This window comes from Leiobunum rupestre, chromosome 7 (assembly GCF_980474605.1).
Source record: "Leiobunum rupestre chromosome 7, qqLeiRupe1.1.hap1, whole genome shotgun sequence".
Taxonomy (NCBI): Eukaryota; Metazoa; Arthropoda; class Arachnida; order Opiliones; family Sclerosomatidae; genus Leiobunum; species Leiobunum rupestre.
In genome coordinates, this window is record NC_143390.1 from 16,134,967 (window position 1) to 16,155,501 (window position 20,535).

Genomic DNA, 20,535 nt, shown 5'->3' on the forward strand with positions numbered 1-20,535 from the left:
GGCCTAAAAAGTCGGGGAATTTATAAATGAGTCTAAAAAGTCGGAATTTATAAATGGGCCTAAATGGCCTGGGAATTTATAAATGGGCCTAAAAAGTCGGAATTTATAAATGGGCCTAAATGGCCTGGGAATTTATAAATGGGCCTAAAAAGTCGGAATTTATAAATGGGCCTAAAAAGTCGGAATTTATAAATGGGCCTAAATGGCCTGGGAATTTATAAATGGGCCTAAAAAGTCGGGGAATTTATAAATGAGTCTAAAAAGTCGGAATTTATAAATGGGCCTAAATGGCCTGGGAATTTATAAATGGGCCTAAAAAGTCTGGGAATTTTTAAATGGGCCTAAATAGCCTGGGAATTTATAAATGGGCCTAAAAAGTCTGGGAATTTTTAAATGGGCCTAAATAGCCTGGGCATTTTTAAATGGGCCTAAAAAGTCTGAGCATTTGTAAATGGGCTGGTTTAAAAAGTCGGGGAATGTTAAGAATTTGGGAAAAGTCACGGAATTCAATTTTATCTTGACACTTTTTGAAGGTAATTACTAATTTTACTCTAGATCTATACAAATTCTTTGATTAGCATTTATTTAATTGAAAGTTGGCTAATTTTTTCAACAATGCAATAACCTTTTTTTACTGAAATATTAGTTCATTCAAATTTATTTACGTCTGATAAAAGTAAAATAACAAAACAAATTTGGCCTTAAAGTCAGGGAAAATCACTTAAAGTGGTCAGGGAAAATGGGGTTTAGTCAGGGAATTTGAATCTGAAAATTTTGTGACAACCCTGCAATGTCATACTTAGGGGTGTAATTTTACTTTTGCTATTACCGTTAACTTCAAATAAGTTTTTATTCAGATAATTTTCGGATATGGATACAAAAGAAATGAACGGAAATTTCTTATCCGAACGGCGAGCCCTAACTTAAAGTTTTATAGTTATAGCCTTAGAACAGTCGAACTTTAGATAACTTGGTTGAGGTCCTTGAGGATGTGGACGGGTCCAAAGTCCATTTCGCCTTGACTCTCCATTTTCTTTCTTTATCTTCCGCTTGATCCTTTCTCAGTCTTCGGCGGATTTAGGGAGAAAAATATAGTCGGCGTACGTTGCTTAATAAATTCCTAGATTTACCTTGGTTGAGAGAGAGAGAGAGAGTGGAGAAAGTAAGGGAGTGCTCGGGTCGTTGGGGTTTCCCTCTCTTCGGCCCCGTTCGATGGTGGCTCTGGAAGCCAGGCGTCGTCTGGCACTTTATAATCTCCTTCTCTCCAATATCCTGGGACTCGCTCTTTCCTTCTTCCAGCTGCTTTTTTCCACGACTTTTTAAAGGAATATTCTACTCCGGCTGTATTTCAGACTTTTCCACTAGCACTCCTTACTACTCGGCCATTTCGTCAGAATTATTTAAGAGAGAGAAGAGACCTTGGTCTCGGTTGCGTCCGTGGCGCGCCTGCTGGTTGTAGTTTATTTGAATTCCCCCCTTCTTTATTATTAAACCCTTCTGACGTTTTTATGGATTTAAAGTATTGTGATATGCTATCTGGCGCCAACTCTTGTTGATATGCGCGTCTTGTCTTCTCAGTTATTTCGGAATATTTCCACTTTATTAAAGCTTCTACGTTAATTTTCATCATTTTTAGCTACTTGTAATTTTATTAAGAAAATTCTAACTTATACTTGTAATTTTATCAAGAAAATTCTAACTGATACTTGTAATTTTATCAAGAAAATTCTAACTGATACTTGTAATTTTATCAAGAAAATTCTAACTGATACTTGTAATTTTATCAAGAAAATTCTAACTGATACTTGTAATTTTATCAAGAAAATTCTAACTGATGCTTGTAATTTTATCAAGAAAATTCTAACTGATGCTTGGAATTTTATCAAGAAAATTCTAACTGATGCTTGGAATTTTATTAAAAAAATTCGATGTGGCTGACGGTTTTCGTGACGTCACTATGTTAACTTTACAAACAACTACGTCAGAGAGTAGCGCGTGTAAAGGCAATTTTTTCTCATGTAGGCGGGGCCAAAGCCGTCAGCGTTATTTTACCATACGCGATACGGCAGGATAAGCATTCCTGCTTCTGACAACAGTAAAATAAGTATAATATAGCTCAGGGCAAATCTTTACAAAGATCAGTTAAAACAAGGGAAATTCGGGGAATTTAATTTTGGCAACCCTGTTATAGAAATTTCGATTAAGAATATTTTGGTTCTATTTTTGGCCTACTAAACGCCTGTTAGAACAGGGTTCGTACGCGACCTGGAAAAGTCAGGGAATTTGAAAATGTTTCCGAAAGGTCGGGGAATTTGAAAATGATTCACAATGGTCATTGAAGAGTCAGGGAATTTTAAAATGATGAAAAAAAGTAAGACAATTTTAAAATGACCCAAAAAAATCCGGCAAATAAATTTTTGAAAGATGTATACATAATCAATAATTTTCAAGGTTATACCTCAAAACATTCATTTATTCTACAGAAATGGTTAGGGAAAATTTGGCATTTTGGTCAGGGAAAACCTGGAATTGTCGGGGAACAAGAAAAAGTACTTTATTTCACACACGATTTAGAGCTATCGCCAAATTATTTAAAACAGACAAACCGAAATTATTCTTGTTAGAATCGTCTGTTGTATAAAAATCGATTCCTTTTTTGACCAAGTATATTTTCTTGTCCGGGTTAAAAAGAGAAGTGGTAGAAGGGAGAAAAAAAGTTTGGACTTTCTTTTTATAGCAGACGACAGAGCGAGAGCGGAAAAAAAGTTTAAATTTACTAAAGGAAATATAAAAAGAACGTAGTAACGTAATGTCCCTGGAGGTTGTCTTTTCCTTCAAAACTGAATTGCTCCAGGGCAACATTACCAGGACCAAATTTCTTTCTTTGGGCGGGAAAAAAGGGAAAGTGGAGAACGGGAGGGTGGGGTGTCTAAAAAGGGATTCGGCGCGCTCATCCTCCGTTGTTCTTTCCCCATCCTTCAGAAGGAAGGAGGGGTGGAGTGGGATTCTTGTCTTTCGTAGCGGCGGCACCAGAAGCCGAGGGTACTCGTAATTACAACTGACAAACGCGTACGAGGCTCTACCGAGCGGAAAATGAGACCTAATTAAAAGTAGTAAGTGTCGTCATAATTTCTACCATTTTATCAGGGGTTTCCTCCCCCCTTCTGCGATTCTGACGCCCCTGCTCTTAATTCGGAACCTTATTAACGAGCCCCTCGTTCCCCAGTTGATTTCGTATTCTTATTTTGTGTCGACACTGTTTGTTAATATATTTAATGCTAAATTATATCTCGCGTGGAGATAGACTGGGTTTGTTTCGCAATTTAAAACTAAGCGTTGTTGGATGAGTGAGCTAGACAGAAATGTGAACTCTTTAATTCGATTTGGACAGTAAAGTTAGTACTAGTAAACACTCTACCACCTTAAAGGACAACAATTAAATTTCAATATTACAAGTTTTACTTACTAAAAGTGGCTAATTCTTGGTCACTAGGAACTAAGATTTGGAAAAATAGTTCAATGTGACGACACTTCCTATATTTTATAACTGTTCCTATATTTTATAATATTTTCTATATTTTATAATATTTTCTATATTTTATAATATTTCCTATATTTTATAATATTTCTTATATTTTATTTTTCTTATATTTTATAATTTTTCCTATAATTTGACAATTTTCCAATATTTTTGCTTTTAGTATGGTTTTAAAATTTGTTAGAAAGCGCTCACAAACAGGAAACAGCCACTAACTAAAGCATTAAATTCATTGACTCAGTTACGTCTGGCCGCTGTTTTAAAATGAAAATGTAATATTGCCTTAATACATATCTAGTCACGAAGTCTGTGATGTTTTCATATTAAATGTAATATTACTATTAAACTAAAGTTGTTTCAAAAGCCTTTTCTTTATCTTAATTTAAAAATATTCTTATAAATTCACGTTTCTATAATTTCCTATAAAATGACTGAATTTCCTATTTTTCAATGCTATTTTAAGTTAATGTAGGCGGTGATATACGTTTGAAATTGCAATCGATTAACGTTAGCAGTATACGATTGATGCATACTTCTCCGTTGAGCAACGCATAATATACTTTTGGTACGACTAATATAGTGAAATTCGATTGTCCATTAAAGGCCATCTCGAGTGTAATTATCATCCAAACTAATGTTAATGGAGTGCTCATCTGTTTAAACTCAGGAGTAATACGATCTTTTCAATTAATACGGACCAAGGCTCAACCCTTACTATATAACATAAATTTTATCACCGACTTTATTATATTTTATTGGTGTTTTTACGTTTTTGGCGCACCGCAGCACCGCCTACCTCGACCCCTTTAATGATTTTAACTCCTACTTTCCTCTCTCTGGCAAACTACAATTTTTGTTGTTCTTTTTTCCCCCGTCCTTGCATCGCGGTGTTGGTCGGTTTTACATTAGTTAAGAAGGGTCTGGCCATGCAAATCTATTCTGTATGGTAATTGGCGTGGGCTGGCGTTTACCAATTTCAATTCTGTTAAGTGCCGCTAACCCCCCCCCCTTCCTTCAACGTTGCTTCCCCCCCCCCCCTTGGCCGTTCTTACCTCGGCTACTGCAACCCCCCCCCATCCGCTACTAACACCCTCCCTCCCTTCGCATTCGTGCTCTATCTAATTTAGTATTATGGATCGTAGCCGCAGATAGCGTAATTGTGCTAAAGCTGCTAGCTTTGCTTGCCTGGCGTATACGGGTTCTGGGGGGGGGGGGGTTCCTATAGTTCCCGCTCTGTTTTACGTGTAAAATGGGGCGTGGTAAAGCCTTGCCATTTATAATGAAAGATTAATAGTAAAACTTCGAATTTTAATTACGTTTTTGGAATTAGCCTCGATATACTCCGCCGCGTTTTAGTATATATTAAATAAGGGTGGTGTGTTCTCACTACTAATGTTTTTTTTTTAGTTTTACGTTATTAACAACTTATTATATTTACAATAGTGTTGTAAGTCGGAAAATTACCGAGGCTTTTTTTCCGGAAAATAACCGGATTTTTCCGAAAAAATATATATTTTTTTAATTCCATGATTAGTCTAATATTGTTTGCAAATTTCAATAAAGCGACAATTTCGCCTCATTTTTTCGAAATCTAAAAGTGAAACTAAACATCTAGACTAGCTTTTAACTGATGAATAATGTAACACTATTACTGTTTTGTAGTATGTTTACTGTTATTAGACATTTTATGTCGATAAAAAGTAAAAAAAATAAATTTGTTTAAATTTTATCATTTTTCCGATTTGCGGAAACTTTTCTGAAAATTTTTCCGCATTTTATTTTTCTGGAAAATTAACAACACTAATTTACAATAACTAAACATTAATATAATCAACATGTATAGACAGCGATATATTGTAAATCGAGTTTCAAAATGTAAGAGAGTTCATGATTTGAAGTCTCAATTTCATTCGCTTTTTTTTCTAGAGTAACCGGAGAATTACATTTTTTTTTCTCTCTTTCTATCGGTGGGGGCAGGCCCAACATCGTCTCTTTTAAATAAAAATGGGAAAGAAATATATATATATATATATATCTCCCAGAGATGGATAAACGTTAAGGATGAAAGATCGGGGAAGATGGAAAAGGGAAGCTCAAGATGAGAAAGAGAGAGATGGGGATGGAGACCGCCTTCCAGTTCAATTTCGAATTGAGAGTTTTGAAATATTTAACCGAGTTGGCGGGTGGGAGGGAGGATGCGTAGGGATTCTCTCAGCTCTATAGCGCTTGATGAGATTGAGGTTACCGGATAGTACGCTGGATGGTATACCGCACTCTCTCGGCTTCTTTGAGGGGATGGTCGGGTGACCTTTATCAATGGTGGAAAACGCTTCTTTGGGTAAAAAATGCAGTTTCGCTTTTGAGACGGGCTTTCTGAGGGCGAGATATACAGCGTTGCTAGTTGGATTTCCTTTTAACTGACGGAGCGCGAGCAGATATTGAAAATCCTGGACTCGATGAGCGATTTTCGAAATCGGTCACTTCAGACGTTATTCCCCATCGCCCCTGCGTCTCTTCTTCACTCGCAAACTCTTCTCTTATCACCGCGCTTCTTCATTGAATGACATTGAAATTGGTCGCCCCAGGATATAAAGAATCGGTATCAACTGTGTTAAGAATACAGGGTTTGTACACGACCTGGAAAAGTTAAGGAATTTGAAAATGTTTCCGAAAGGTCAGGGAAAAGTCAGGGAATTTGAAAATGTTCCCGAAAGGTCAGGGAAAAGTCAGGGAATTTGAAAATGTTTCCGAAAGTTCAGGGAAAAGTTAGGGAATTTGAAAATGTTTCCGTAAGTTCAGGGAAAAGTCAGGGAATTTTAAAATGTTTCCGAAAGGTCTGGGAAAAGTTAGGGAATTTTAAAATATTTCCGAAAGTTCAGGGAAAAGTCAGGGAATTTGAAAATGTTTCCGAAAGGTCTGGGAAAAGTTAGGGAATTTGAAAATGTTTCCGAAAGGTCAGGGAAAAGTTAAGGAATTTGAAAATGTTTCCGAAAGGTCAGGGAATTTGAAAATGATTCCGAAAAGTAAGGAAATTTTAAAAGGACCCCATAAAATCAGGCAAATAAATTTTTGAATGAAATATTTTTCAAGATTCTTTCCTCCGAGCATCATTTATTCTACAAAAATGGTCAGGGAAAATTTGGCAATTTGATCATGGGAAACCTGGGAAAATCAGGGAATTTGAATCTGAAAAATTATTGGTAACCCTGGGCTTAAAGACATTAGGCCTAACGTGGATCGTTTGATATTTCTCTCTAATATTAAACCGAAGCGAGCTATCTAGATTCTGGTCCAGTAGTTAATTTTTTTCACGATTTGACATACTTAAAAGCAATCCCATACTGTCGTGATTAAGAACGCGTGCAAATTCGGCTTACCTGCCTTCTCCGTTGAAACGATCCCAGGAAACTCTCGGGGAAGTAAAATATCGTCAGGAAAAGGGAGCTGATTATTCTCCTCCCGTTTCTCCAACTTCGCACTTTCCCCCAGCCGATGAGTAATCATTCAATTTCGATCCGTTCCTCCTTTTTTTCGGGCGCCGCTGTTGAAATCATTTTCGTTTGGGTAGACCCAAAGAACCCGACTTCTTATCAGACGCTTTAACCCGCTTCGGCGGTGCCTGCAGCCCAAAACTATTAAAAGAAATATAATTCGGTAATAGGCAAATTTTATTTTCCTACCCATATATTATCTTTTTATTGATTCGCAATTGGATTAAGACGGTTTTTGACTCCGCCGATATTATTTTCCTTCTAAATTCTCCCCCGTAAAGGCATCTTTACGTAACATTTTGACGTCACTATGCTGTAGTGTTGTAAGTCAGAAAAGCTTCCGTATTTTTACGAAAAAAAATTTTCATTCCATGATTAGTCTAATATATTGTTTGCAAATTTAAATAAAGCGGCATTTTCGCCTCATTTTTTCTAATCTAAAAGTAAAACTGAACCTCTAGACTAGTTTAAACTGATTAACAATGTAACGCTATAATGTTTTTAGTATGTTTACTGATATTAGACATTTTACACCAATAAAAAATTAAAAACATTAAAAACCCTTAAAAAGTAATTTATGTTTCAATTTTTTATTTTTCTGATTTGCGGAAAATTTTCTGGAAATTTTTCCGCAATTTATTTTTCCGGGAAATTAACAACACTACTATGTTGCTTAGCAATATCGTGTTGATGTTTTCGACGCTGCAAAGGCGTTTTAAACTTCCATTTTCCGGTACGGAACGGAAGAACCGTAAAAAAGTGTAACAAAATGTGGAAATCCACTTTGGTGGCGAAACCTATTTTCTTCCTCCGAAAAACTTCCCCATTTCGTCGCGTTTGGAAACGGAATTATTATTTTTTTCCGCGTGTGGAAATTGGACGATATTTGACGGTCGAATTAATGGGATTACGGAGACAGATGAAATAACCAGCCCTCTTTTTTTACTCGGCCAATAATCGTTCTTTTATTTGAGCTCTTGTACGAGTGTGTCCGTCCCGAAGAAGCCAAACTTGGATGGCTTCTCTCTTTACCGGATCGATAAGCGATCTCTTCTATCGATTCCATCCTATCTTCGACGGCTAGCTTTAATGTCCTCCTCCCCATCTTCCGAGGCATCATCCTTCAAATATCCCCCCCCCCTTCAGCTTCTTAATATCATTCGCGCGACACACCTTACTCAGAGTTGCCACACTTCATGGAAAAGTTCAGGGATTTTAAATATGGGACTAAAAAGTCGGGGAATTTTATGAATTTCTTAAAGTTCGGGGAAAAGACGGCTTTAAAGTATGGGCCCTAAAAAGTCAGGGATTTTAAATATGGGCCTTAAAGGTCTGGGAATATTCAGGGAAAAGTCAGGGATTTTAAATATGGGCCTAAAAAGTCAGGGAATTCAATTTTAACCTGACACTTTTTGAAGGTAATTTTATTCTAGATCACACATTCTATGATTATTATTTCCTGAAAGTTTGGCTAATTTTTTCAACATTGCACAAACCTTTTTACTGAAATATAAGTCCATTTAATTTTATTAACATCTGATAAATATAAAATAAAAATTTTGGCCTTAAAAAGGCAGGGAAAATCTCTTAAAGTGGTCATATAAAACGGGGATTATTCCGGAAATTTAAATCTCAAATTTTGTGGAACCCTGTTACCACCTCGTTTTGACGAGCGCGCTTAAGAATTGAAGGAATTGGAACTTCACCATTAGAGATTTTTGCTTGTTTCCGATTATTTCCACGCGAGGATCGTTTCTTAATTTTGCTCCTCATTCGATCTCTGTTATATTGTCTTCTCCTTTGTATTGACATCTGATAAAGCTTTGTCAGGTATTCCCCGCCACTGCCGGCCTGTTTCCGGAAAGGATGGAAGGAAGTTAGAGAAGATCCGGAATTCCCTTCCGATTTCCCCTTTCAACTTTCTTTTTGCGTGACAATTACCTAATTAAGCAATAATTAGATTTTTAGCGAATCGACAATTTAATTCAGTCGATCATCCTTCGTTGAGAAAGGGATATTTTATAGCTCAACTGATTTTTTGTAATAATTTCGATTAACGGCTAAATAAATATAAAGTTATTGAATGGCGGTGACAATGGCCAGGGATAGGACATTTAAAAAAAAAAGAGCCTAAAAGTCAGAAAACTAATTTTATTATTTTGTAAAAACGTCGGGAATTGATCAAATAGATTTGTGAAAACTTTATTCAAAATTGTAACACTTTTTAAATATTATGGTAAAGTAACGGGGATTTTAAAATATGGTTAAGTTGTCTAGGGGTAATTAGGTAGAATAATTGAGATTAGGATTAAGTGTTACATTAAATAAATAAAATAGGGAGTTAAATGGTTACTATAATAAAATAATGAATAAACATAATAAGCAAATCAAAAGTATGTACAACAAGAAATATATTTACACGAACACAAAGAAAGTATATTTACTAAATTATGTCCGTCTCGCAGAAGCTTGTCCGAGAGGGCCAAAGTCACGGCGCTCACACCAATTTAAAACTGCATCGCGTCTTCTTGGTCGCGATCTCAATTCTCTCTTTTCCTCGCTCGGGTCGGAGGTTTAACCCCTACGATGGGTATTGCGAAATCGGTGGCAACCCCCTTCCCGGAGCGAGGAAAGTTTTTGGCGACACCATACGCCCGAGGTATCAATATAAGTTCAGGGAGAGTAAAATACGTTACAAAATGTAATGAAATTTATACTAAAACGTTTATGAAAGTGCTATAGAAAAAAGGTATGTGAACGTTGTAATATATCAATTTTAGATAAACCATAACCTGAAAGGTTTACTTAATACGAAAATTAAGAAAATTCATTAACTTCTGATAATAGCGAAATACTGAAGTTAGACCTTACGTAATTTTGTCATGGAAAAGTAGTGACTTTGTTTTTATTTAATATTTTGGTAACGGAAATTTTGTTCAAACAGCTGTTGCTTGTATGAAATTTCAGTTTCGCCGTGATACTCGAAATTATTTACATGACGGTATTTTGTGGATAAATTTGTTATTTTTTTACGCAACGGAGCGGTAAATATTTATCGGTGTCCTGAGCTTCAGGGAACATCGATGTTATTTCTCGTTTAGTTTTTAGAAGGGCGTTGTAGTTACGAATAAGCCGGGGCTTCGTCGCTAGAGCGAATTTACTCGGAGTTTGCGATAGCTAAAGGGGATTTGCTGTTATTTGTTCCTGGCTAAGCCTATCTATAGACACGAATCATTGAAAGGGAGTAAAAACTGTCGTGGGTAGGTGGCGCTGAATGCTGGCTAGCCTCGGTTTCGAGAAGCCCCCCGGGCTATTTTTCCTAGCCTTTCCTTTTTTTTACTCTCCCTCCGGTTGGCCCCACTATTTTTTTATCGCTCCGGATCGAAGCTGGAAACAAAACTTGGTAAAGATCTCTGTCCGCTCCCCTACCCCTTTATTTTCGCCCGTAAGCCGCTCCGTAATGGCCATGAGCCCTACTGGAAAGAACGAAATATAGGGGGGTGGAAGGACGGAAAAGGAATGGCTGAGTTGAAATGAACCGGTGGGGGTGATGGCGGTAAGTGGAAGAGGAACGAGTTCAAGGGGGGGGGGGGGGTGGCTATAGATCGCCCGAAAGCATTAACAAGGACTGGGCGAAAAGGGGGTCACGAGAAGCCTTAGATCTACAGGATTCCATCTTATCTGACAGGGGAATTCACTCTGAACGGGGCCCGCCATCTTAGTGGCCAACAACAGTCTCTCTTCGTCATTGCTAAACCTTTTTTTGGGGGGGGGGTCTGATGTGTGCCTCGGGTGCTTATGCAAAGGGTGGACGCCGATGATCCTTTTGCGGACGAAAGATGTCCGATGATATTTTGGTCGCTTTAGACTGGTAAAGACTATTTGATAACGCAGTTTCTCAAAATGTAACTTTCCGATTTGTCCTTTCTGATTGTGGGACGAAACAGTGGTTGTCTTATAAAAAATCCAAACCAGTGGATTTCGTTGGATTAAACCGGGTTTTTTGGGGGTTTAAATCTGTTTCCTTTTCTTCATCTAGGTTTTCCACAGTACCTGGAAAACCTGGAATTGCTGGAAAAGATATGGTATTTGAATATGAATCTTATAGTCGGGGAATTTTAAAAATTAGTCTTAAGAATCAGGAAAAATTTACTAAAATATAGGTTAAAAAATACTACATTTTGGTACAAAAAGGGAAATCTCCGGAGATGGTCAGGGAAAATCAGGAAATTTGGAAGTGGAAAACCTTTGGCAACCCTGTCATCCCTTTTGATCTTTTGAAGAGTCGTAGCTGAAAGCTTTGTTTTATTTAATATGTCTATACTACACAATTCTTCGGTAGTTGTCATCGACTGATAACCTCGTGTGGTTGGCAGTTAGGCTACCACTTGTGGTTTTTGTTGCTGGTATTGGCTAATTGTAATGCCCTTGCGCGAGTGGCTTTGAACGTTTTTTCATTATCTGGACAAAATAATTTTTTATTTCATTTGAATTTTTTTTAAATAAATTTATCTAGTTAAATCTATGTAGTTTAAACCATCAGGATAGTTAATTTTTACCAACCAAGATCCGAAAATGTATCCTTGTAAATATTATCCAAAAAATTATAGATAATTTTACATTTTAGGCCCAATAACTTGGAACTAAAATTATAAATCATTTTACATTTTAGGCCCAATAGCTTGGAACTGAAATTATAAATAATTTTACATTTTAGGCCCAATAGCTTGGAACTGAAATTATAAATAATTTTACATTTCAGGCCCAATAACTTGGAACTAAAATTATAATAAGGGTCCTAAATAAAAATACGTAACGCTAATTTCGGAACTCATTACTCGCTGGTAACGTCCATATATCAAATTGAAGCAACGGGAAATCTCGTCTAAGCCCGTAGGAGCCTTTTCCATTAGGCCCCAAAAACCGTATATTTTGTATTCTTCGCGCTAAGTACGTTTAGGGCAGTCATATCTCACAGGCCGGCGCGGCCATAGACAATGACACGAGCTGTACCCGATATTCGTGGCTGGCGTCCACTATCAACGGCGCTAGCACTCGAACGTTGTTATATTTTTGCCTTCGCTATTATTTACCGTGACATTCGATAAATCTTTGGCTTCCTTGAATGGGTAAGAGAGGGAGAGAGGATAAAATCAAAGCCTCTTCCCTCATCGACTGCCGAAGATTCTTTATATAAATAATATAGATCCCGTCTTAATGTAGTTCAATAAGGATATTTTTCCGCTATGGTGTCCGTTACGTGACCTTATTCACCGTTCCTTCTTTCTCTTTTTGTCTAGCCCGGCAATGACCCTTACTGCTTCGTGGAATTCGCCGACCACCAGGCGGCAGCGGCGGCGCTACTCGCCATGAACAAAAGACAATGTCTGGGAAAGGTAAGAGGATCCTTTTATTTACCTTTGGTCCGCTTCTAATAGACCGTTTCAGCACCACGTGTCGGAACGTGGACCGTTGTCCGTCATACGTAACATAATCACTCGCGAGTATGCCTTAAAAGCTATTTTTTTAATGAAACTTGGTTCCCGTGATATGACGTAATTTACGTTACATTCGACGAAAAACGCCTCATCATAAACGGAAGTTAGTGAAGCGGATTTTTATAACGCGCAGAATTCTTCGAACTTTAATAATTTATAGTTTAGCTCGTGCCTCATAATCGTCTAGGAGCAACAAACACGAGGATAATGTAGCTAGACTTCTAATCACGCCAACGCAGTGTTGTGTACAAATTTCATTGGACGAGCCTTTACGCTGAACGTTTTATTGAAAGGGGGAAGACAATTTCCGAATTTTCCCCTTCCGACGGCAGTAGGCTCTAATGCGTCTAACCAATGAAAAAATTTACGCGAGAAAATGCACGACTTTTGACGGGTTGCGTTCTATTTGTATTGGGTGCTGTGTTTGTTGCTCCAAGGTGATCATGTGATTTCGTTTCCATGGTAGCCTTTTTACTAGAGCAAGAATTATAAGAATTTTTGCATTTTCGGGTTCGCTTATTGACCGATTTCAAAATAACTTTGTTGCGCGTTACAGTACCTTTACATCATGAGGTATAGAAGGCTTATTTACTCGCTTTTACACCCTAATATGGCACGCGCAAAATGAATTTTAAGGTTTGTTTTGAGGCATACTCATGATGGTTTACGTTACGTATGGTTCCATGTTCGGACGAAGTGGATGTTATTTCAAATTGTGTATCGCGCAACTATTTTTAACGTATTTTTTTACACTTTTTGGGAGTGAGTATTTATCTTGTCATTGTTTATTGATGGCCAAGTGTGACGCTTTAACTATAAATGGTTTTGGTTTTGATAGGGGATTATGTTTTGGAGTGATGATATTGTTGTTTGGGTTGATCAAGTGTTACCGAATACCAATGACAATTATTCATGTTTACCGAATACACTTTTGAAATTTCAGAGTTGCAAATTGTTTAATTATCGTCTTTAGTTACGTCGAACTGATATTTGAGATCGTTATTTAAATGTAACATTTTCTTCTTGGTTATTTCTTGAATTTATATAGGTTAAAAGAGTATATGTAACTACAGCCTCTGTTTTAATGATTTCTTAAAGAGATAACTCTTACTAGGAACGATTACTCGAGGAAAAGCAAAGGGGCCTGGTTTTTCTACCGGGAATCACGTTAACCTGAATACATTATTGGTTCTATTATAAGTAACATAATAACAATAAGTATGACACTTCCTATTGATTTAATGCTAATTTTCTAACCGAACCTTTTTTCGGCACTGATACTCTCTTCAAGCTGTGACTTGGACTCGTGACTTGTCGTTTTGGATGACTACTTTTTGATAAAAATTTATGCCTTATATCGGAGAGCACGTTCTGGAGTCGCGAGTGGCTTTGGCTTTGTTTAGGAGCCCACGTGCGAATCACGCGTGATAAAAAAACATGAGCTCGTGGCGCCGAGAAAACCTTTTTTAATTTCTATCATTTTAGCCTAATATTACCCCTATCTATCGGAAACCAGATATTTCGGCTTAGCGGAAGTCTCGCGTATTTTAGACTATAGAGGGCTCGGTGCTAAGAAAACATCTTGATTACGCAATAACTATTGTAAATCTCGTTAATTGTCATACTTATTGTTATTATGTTACTTATGGTTCTGTATATAATATTATCGCTAAGATACTTCACCGTCTCTTGAAATTGAACATTTCGATCTTAGATTGTCGTGATTCCGTTCTTCCTGGCTTGAACGTGTGTGGAGAAATAAGTTAATTTAACCCTTATTCATCCCGTCCGAACACTTCAAGCGTGTTTGGCCTGGCGTAAATAAGTGATTTCGAAGGAACTGGCCCAATTGGATCGTGCCGAAATTGCCGAATGGTTCCCACCATTTTTATTCCTAGTTTCTTTTCGCGTTTTAGAGACTTACCTCGCGTTGTTATAGTTACGCTGGAAGGCTAAATTCGCGAATTTTACGCGCGCGCGTATTTCTTAGGGTTGGAATTCTTCGAGCCCCGGAATACCTCGACTATTGGGATGCTGTATTGCTGTAGAAGAGGAACCAGTCTCCGCCCTCGAGTGAATTGCCAAGTTTACCTCGACCCGACTATAGTAGCCAGCGGCGGTATCGATCGGGTTAAAGGAGGGGCGGGTTTAGTTTGACCCCCTGTTATGTGGGAGCTCCCCTTACACGTATCGGCGCGCTCTCTGGCGGAGAAAAAGTATCCCTTTAGGAAATCGCCATACGTGAGCCGCCTACCTCAACCGCGCCTCAGTTTTTGCCTATATTCTCTGTTTTGCGCCGGAGGAGAGAAGAAAATATATATAGATATATACATAGACCTTTAAGTCGGCCTTAGTAACACTGAAAATCGGCTGTCAGCTGCAGCGGAATTTTATATCCTTTTTCCCTTCTTCGCGGCCGATTTTGCGGGAAATCGACTAAAAATATTCGTCCAGGTATTTGAGCGTTGAAGGACCCCTACCAATTTTCCACTTTTCTTTCAAGAGGAAGCTTGTTATTTTTTTGTTGTCCCTTTTACGACGCCCTTCGCATCGACGGAGTCGAATTTTCCCCACCCACGCCAGCTTGTCTCTCGCGCGTCAACGACTCAACCTTGTTTACATCCCTGTTAGGCTGCTCCTTTAAGTTCGGCTTTTCCACGTACCGAGAACATTTCTTGGTAAGAAATATTTCTGGGATGTTGGTACAATTGTTAATAGGCGCGTAATAATAACACAGACACTTAGCCAAGATGTTAGTATCTAATAGAGACGAGTTTATTAAATTAATTACGAGGTGTGCAAATAGCATTTCTTTCGTAGGGAATCTAATATCAAATAATTTGGTTTTTAAAACGCCGAAATGTTTGGTTGAAAATTTTTTAATGAAAAACATGGCTGATCGAGTACCAAATAATATTTCGAATACCAAATACCAAATAATAGGAAATATTTTGAATATAAAACATTTCGAATACCCAATACCGAGCATTTCGAATACCCAATACCGAGCATTTCGAATACCCAATATCGAACATTTCGAATACCCAATACCGAACATTTCGAATACCCAATACCGAACATTTCGAATACCCAATACCGAACATTTCGAATACCCAATACCGAACATTTCGAATACCCAATACCGAACATTTCGAATACCCAATACCGAACATTTCGAATACCCAATATCGAACATTTCGAATACCTAATATCAAATAATACTTCGAATACTAATATCAAATAATACTTCGAATACTAATATCAAATAATACTTCGAATACCTAATATCAAATAATACTTCGAATACCTAATATCAAATAATACTTCGAATACCTAATATCAAATATTATTTTTAATACAATATACTATTTTTAATATCATATACCAAATAGTATTTCGAATACCGAATATCAAATATTATTTTGAATACCGTATACTATTTTGAATACCGTATACTATTTTGAATACCATATACTATTTTGAATACCATATACCAAATAATATTTCGAATACTAAATACCATATAACATTTCGAATACTAAATACCATATAACATTTCGAATACTAAATACCATATAACATTTCGAATATCAAATAGTTTGACTGCTTGGAATTTAAGTTGGTTTTACTCCAGCGTGGTTTACCAATTTCCTAAAACACGCTAAGGCATAATCTAGTCAATTTGATATCTAAGATATTCAGTTAAACCACACCACTCGTTACTACCCAAATCAATTTGTTTTGAAGGTCTTGAAATTCAACTATAAAAAAAAACCCGCGGTTATTTGAAAATGAAATACAAAAATATTTTCTACCACCTTTTCGAATATTCGACTATTTTATTAGGAAAATATAATTTCCTATACTATTCAGTATCTCGTACATCCTTCGAGCCTAGTACCATATGGTGTCGAATTAACTATGTCCAATTCGTATCGGATAGTGAAAAAGTGCTCTGGTCTTATCGGTGAAGACGTAATAAACTATCGACTATCCGGGTGTATAACTGACCCGGGCATATCCTCTCATTGTAGTATTTGTTTTATCGCCTCGAAAAGGCGACCGACGGTCGTTTGTCTCTCGATGGTCCCGAGGCTGGTCCACGGAGGCGTGGGTGTTCACCTTAAGACGCTCTTTTATGGGCGGCCATTTCCGCTAGCCACTTTTCCACTTCCGGTGGCCGGGATACTCCGCGCTGGTCCGTTGATCGGTTACCATTTGCTCGTTGTCGCCGGGTGCAACCGAGATCGGAAATCACCTCGCAGCTTTTTAGGGTGTCTTCGAATAATATAAATCCCCGCAGAGAGCCGCCTTTGCCCCTTTTGTCTCCCGGAGATAGCCCTTATGGTATCTTCCTCTCACTGACCCTTCAACATTTGCTGTTTTTATATGTCTGGTTTATAATACAAATCTACCCTTCTCCAGGGTTCGTACAGAACCTGGAAAACGTGGATAAGTCAGGGATCTGTAAAATGGAGGCAAAATGTCAGGGATAAGTCACGGATTTTAATAATTTCGTAGAAAGTCGGGGATAAGTCAGGGATTTTAGTTAGTCAACCAAACCACACATTAACAAAGAATTTTTGACCTAATTTTTTTAATAATGTCTAAAAATATAACCAAAAAGGTCAGGAATATTGGCAAAAATTGGTCAGGGATAACCTGGAAAAGTCAGGGATTTTAGATCAGAAATTTTCGTACGAACCCTGATCTTTCCCAAGAACTTTTCTATCGTTTGCCTTTGATGGAAAACACGTTTTTAACTCAGTTTGGAAATTCTATCCAGGAATTACGGGTAGTTTTTGACAATTTTAAGGCGCGAACCTACGTTTTTGCATAACCTTGTTGGCCCACACGGTTCGCAAACTGAGTTGGTCCGTAGTAATGGAGAAAAATGTTCCATGAAGCATGTTGGTAAACCTGGAATTCCTGGAAAAGTCAAGGAATTTGAATATGGGTCTAAAAATCAGGAAATTTAATTTTCGGTTGCATATGGGAAATCTTTACTAAAATATAGGTAAAAAATTACGAAATTGTGGCACAAAATAAGTCAGGGAAAACCTTGAATCTGTAAAAATTATGGCAACCCTGAAAAATCGGGTAACCTAAAGTTGGCCCTAAATAGTACAAATTTAAATCAACAATAATTTTTTTCTTATTAGGGATTTCAATTTTTTATTTTTCATACTTAACATCTAGTTCAAATGTTAATCATGAAAGGACTTAATAATATTAAACTTTATTTAAAATTGGGGCTATCTTGCACTTAAATTTTCTTCGTAAGTTAAACATTGGAATTTCGGTAAATTTTTCGTGGAGCGCTAGAACGAAAAAACAAAGTAATTTGGGAATTCGGGTCGATAACTCTTCTCCGACCAAAATGTTCGCTCGTTTGAGTAGGCCTGAAGTGTTGCGTTGTATAGTAACCGAATTAATTTTTTCCATCCCTTGGTCTACCTACATTTCTCCGAAATGGCAAAAATATCTTTAATCTTATCACTCCATCTCTCTCTCTCTCTCTCTCTCTCTCTCTCTCTCTCTCTCTCTCTCTCTCTCTCTCTCTCTCTCTCTCTCTCTCTCTCTCTCTCGATAATTTCTTAATTTGCCTTGCCCCTAATAATAATTGAACTACGAACCCACTTAAATAAAGCCCTGATTTTTTTCACTAATACGTTCTGATTATTTAATTAGCATCAACCCTTAAGGGTTAAGCGGGTAATTTCGGATAATTATCGGCCCCACCCCCCACTCTGGATTTTTTTCTCCCATCGGTGGGTCACCCTAAATGACCTCCTGATATACCTACCTATGGGTCGTTAGTTCCTCCTATTAGGTCCTTCTCGATAGCGAGGACATCTCCCTTCACCCTTTTCAATCGGCTTCAGATTTCTCTCGGCTTGTCCCCCCAGGGTCTGGCACGTTTTCAGCGCCACCACGCGCGGAGAGAGTGCAAATTGATGCGAATAGGCTGTGACTTAATTAGTGGCGGAACGAAGGGAGGGGGTTTCCTCTTTTAATTTTTCCCTCTGCAGTTTCAACTGGGAAAAAGATGTCCTCCCCATTAGGCCAGAAGGCCCATAAACGTCTGCCTAATAAGTTCATAGTTTTGGGGTCGAAATTTTGTATCCGGGTGTCTAGTCCCCGGTGTAACATTTCCGGGAGGAGGAGGGGGGGGGTAATTTATTTATATTTTCAAAGATATTTATCACCAGGACGGGACAGATATAAACCCTTACAGCGCTCAAAATAAGGGAAATATATTGGATACGGTATGTTCTAAAAAGGGTACAAATTTTAACTTCGATGAAAGTTTAGCTCAACCTTTCAAGTCGGAAATTTTTTGTCTTTTTAAGTGGTTGGATTTTTACCATAGTCGAAATATCAACCTTTTTATCAAACCTTTTATTTTTACCAATATTATAATTATATTTATATTTAGGGAAAATCAAATCAGCTCGGTATTTATTGGTCCTTCTACGCTTTTGAAGCCCCTTGCAGTGACGTTTCCCCCAGGGGTGAATTAGTTTGATGCTCTGGCATCGCTTTAAGTTACAAGGAGACATTGCAAGGTGTTTCTCCCCGATTTATTTCAAACTCGGGGGTTCGAGTTCAAGTTCAAATTTATTTAGATTTTCATCTTGTACATTGAAAGCTCCTAAAGGGAAAAGTTTCTATGGCCTTTCGTTTTACCATGGCAACCAAAAATGTTTTTCACAACTCAAATTTAAACTTTTTCTACGTAAAATAGCATTTTTCAAAAATTAAATGAACATTTTGGCAAAACAATTGGGTAAAATGGATAAAACTGGGTAAAATGGATAAAACTGGGTAAAATGGATAAAACTGGGTAAAATGGATAAAACTGGGTAAAATGGATAAAACTGGGTAAAATGGATAAAACTGGGTAAAATGGATAAAACTGGGTAAAATGGATAAAACTGGGTAAAATGGATAAAACTGGGTAAAATGGATAAAACTGGGTAAAATGGATAAAACTGGGTAAAATGGATAAAACTGGGTAAAATGGATAAAACTGGGTAAAATGGATAAAACTGGGTAAAATGGATAAAACTGGGTAAAATGGATAAAACTGGGTAAAATGGATAAAACTGGGTAAAATGGATAAAACTGGGTAAAATGGATAAAACTGGGTAAAATGGATAAAACTGGGTAAAATGGATAAAACTGGGTAAAATGGATAAAACTGGGTAAAATGGATAAAACTGGGTAAAATGGATAAAACTGGGTAAAATGGATAAAACTGGGTAAAATGGATAAAACTGGGTAAAATGGATAAAACTGGGTAAAATGGATAAAACTGGGTAAAATGGATAAAACTGGGTAAAATGGATAAAACTGGGTAAAATGGATAAAACTGGGTAAAATGGATAAAACTGGGTAAAATGGATAAAACTGGGTAAAATGGATAAAACTGGGTAAAATGGATAAAACTGGGTAAAATTGATAAAACTGGGTAAAATTGATAAAACTGGGTAAAATGGATAAAACTGGGTAAAATGGATAAAACTGGGTAAAATTGATAAAACTGGGTAAAATTGATAAAACTGGGTAAAATTGATAAAACTGGGTAAAATGGATAAAACTGGGTAAAATTGATAAAACTGGATAAAACTGGGTAAAATGGATAAAACTGGGTAAAATGGATAAAACTGGGTAAAATTGATAAAACTGGGTAAAATTGATAAAACTGGGTAAAATTGATAAAACTGGGTAAAATTGATAAAACTGGGTAAAATTGATAAAACTGGGTAAAATTGATAAAACTGGGTAAAATTGATAAAACTGGGTAAAATTGATAAAACTGGGTAAAATTGATAAAACTGGGTAAAATTGATAAAACTGGGTAAAATTGATAAAACTGGGTAAAATCGATAACATTTCGGTCAAATCCGTGATTTTGCCGTGCTATTTTACGTAGAGAAAGTTTAAACTTAAGTTGTGAAAAACATTTTGTTTGCCATGGCGAAACGAATGGACATTGAAACTT

General features: G+C 37.1%; 1 protein-coding gene across 5 annotated transcripts in view; it reads left to right on the forward strand.

Annotated features, from left to right (window-relative positions):
• LOC149934899 (nucleolysin TIAR-like) overlaps positions 1 to 20,535 on the forward strand; it is a 296,032-nt gene that overhangs the window by 137,968 nt on the left and 137,529 nt on the right. For all 5 annotated transcript variants that reach the window (XM_090152831.1, XM_090152832.1, XM_090152833.1 and 2 more), the window contains one exon: positions 12,330 to 12,425. In XM_090152831.1, the coding sequence (XP_090008957.1) occupies positions 12,330 to 12,425 (96 nt within the window). The remainder of the gene's footprint in view (positions 1 to 12,329; positions 12,426 to 20,535) is intronic.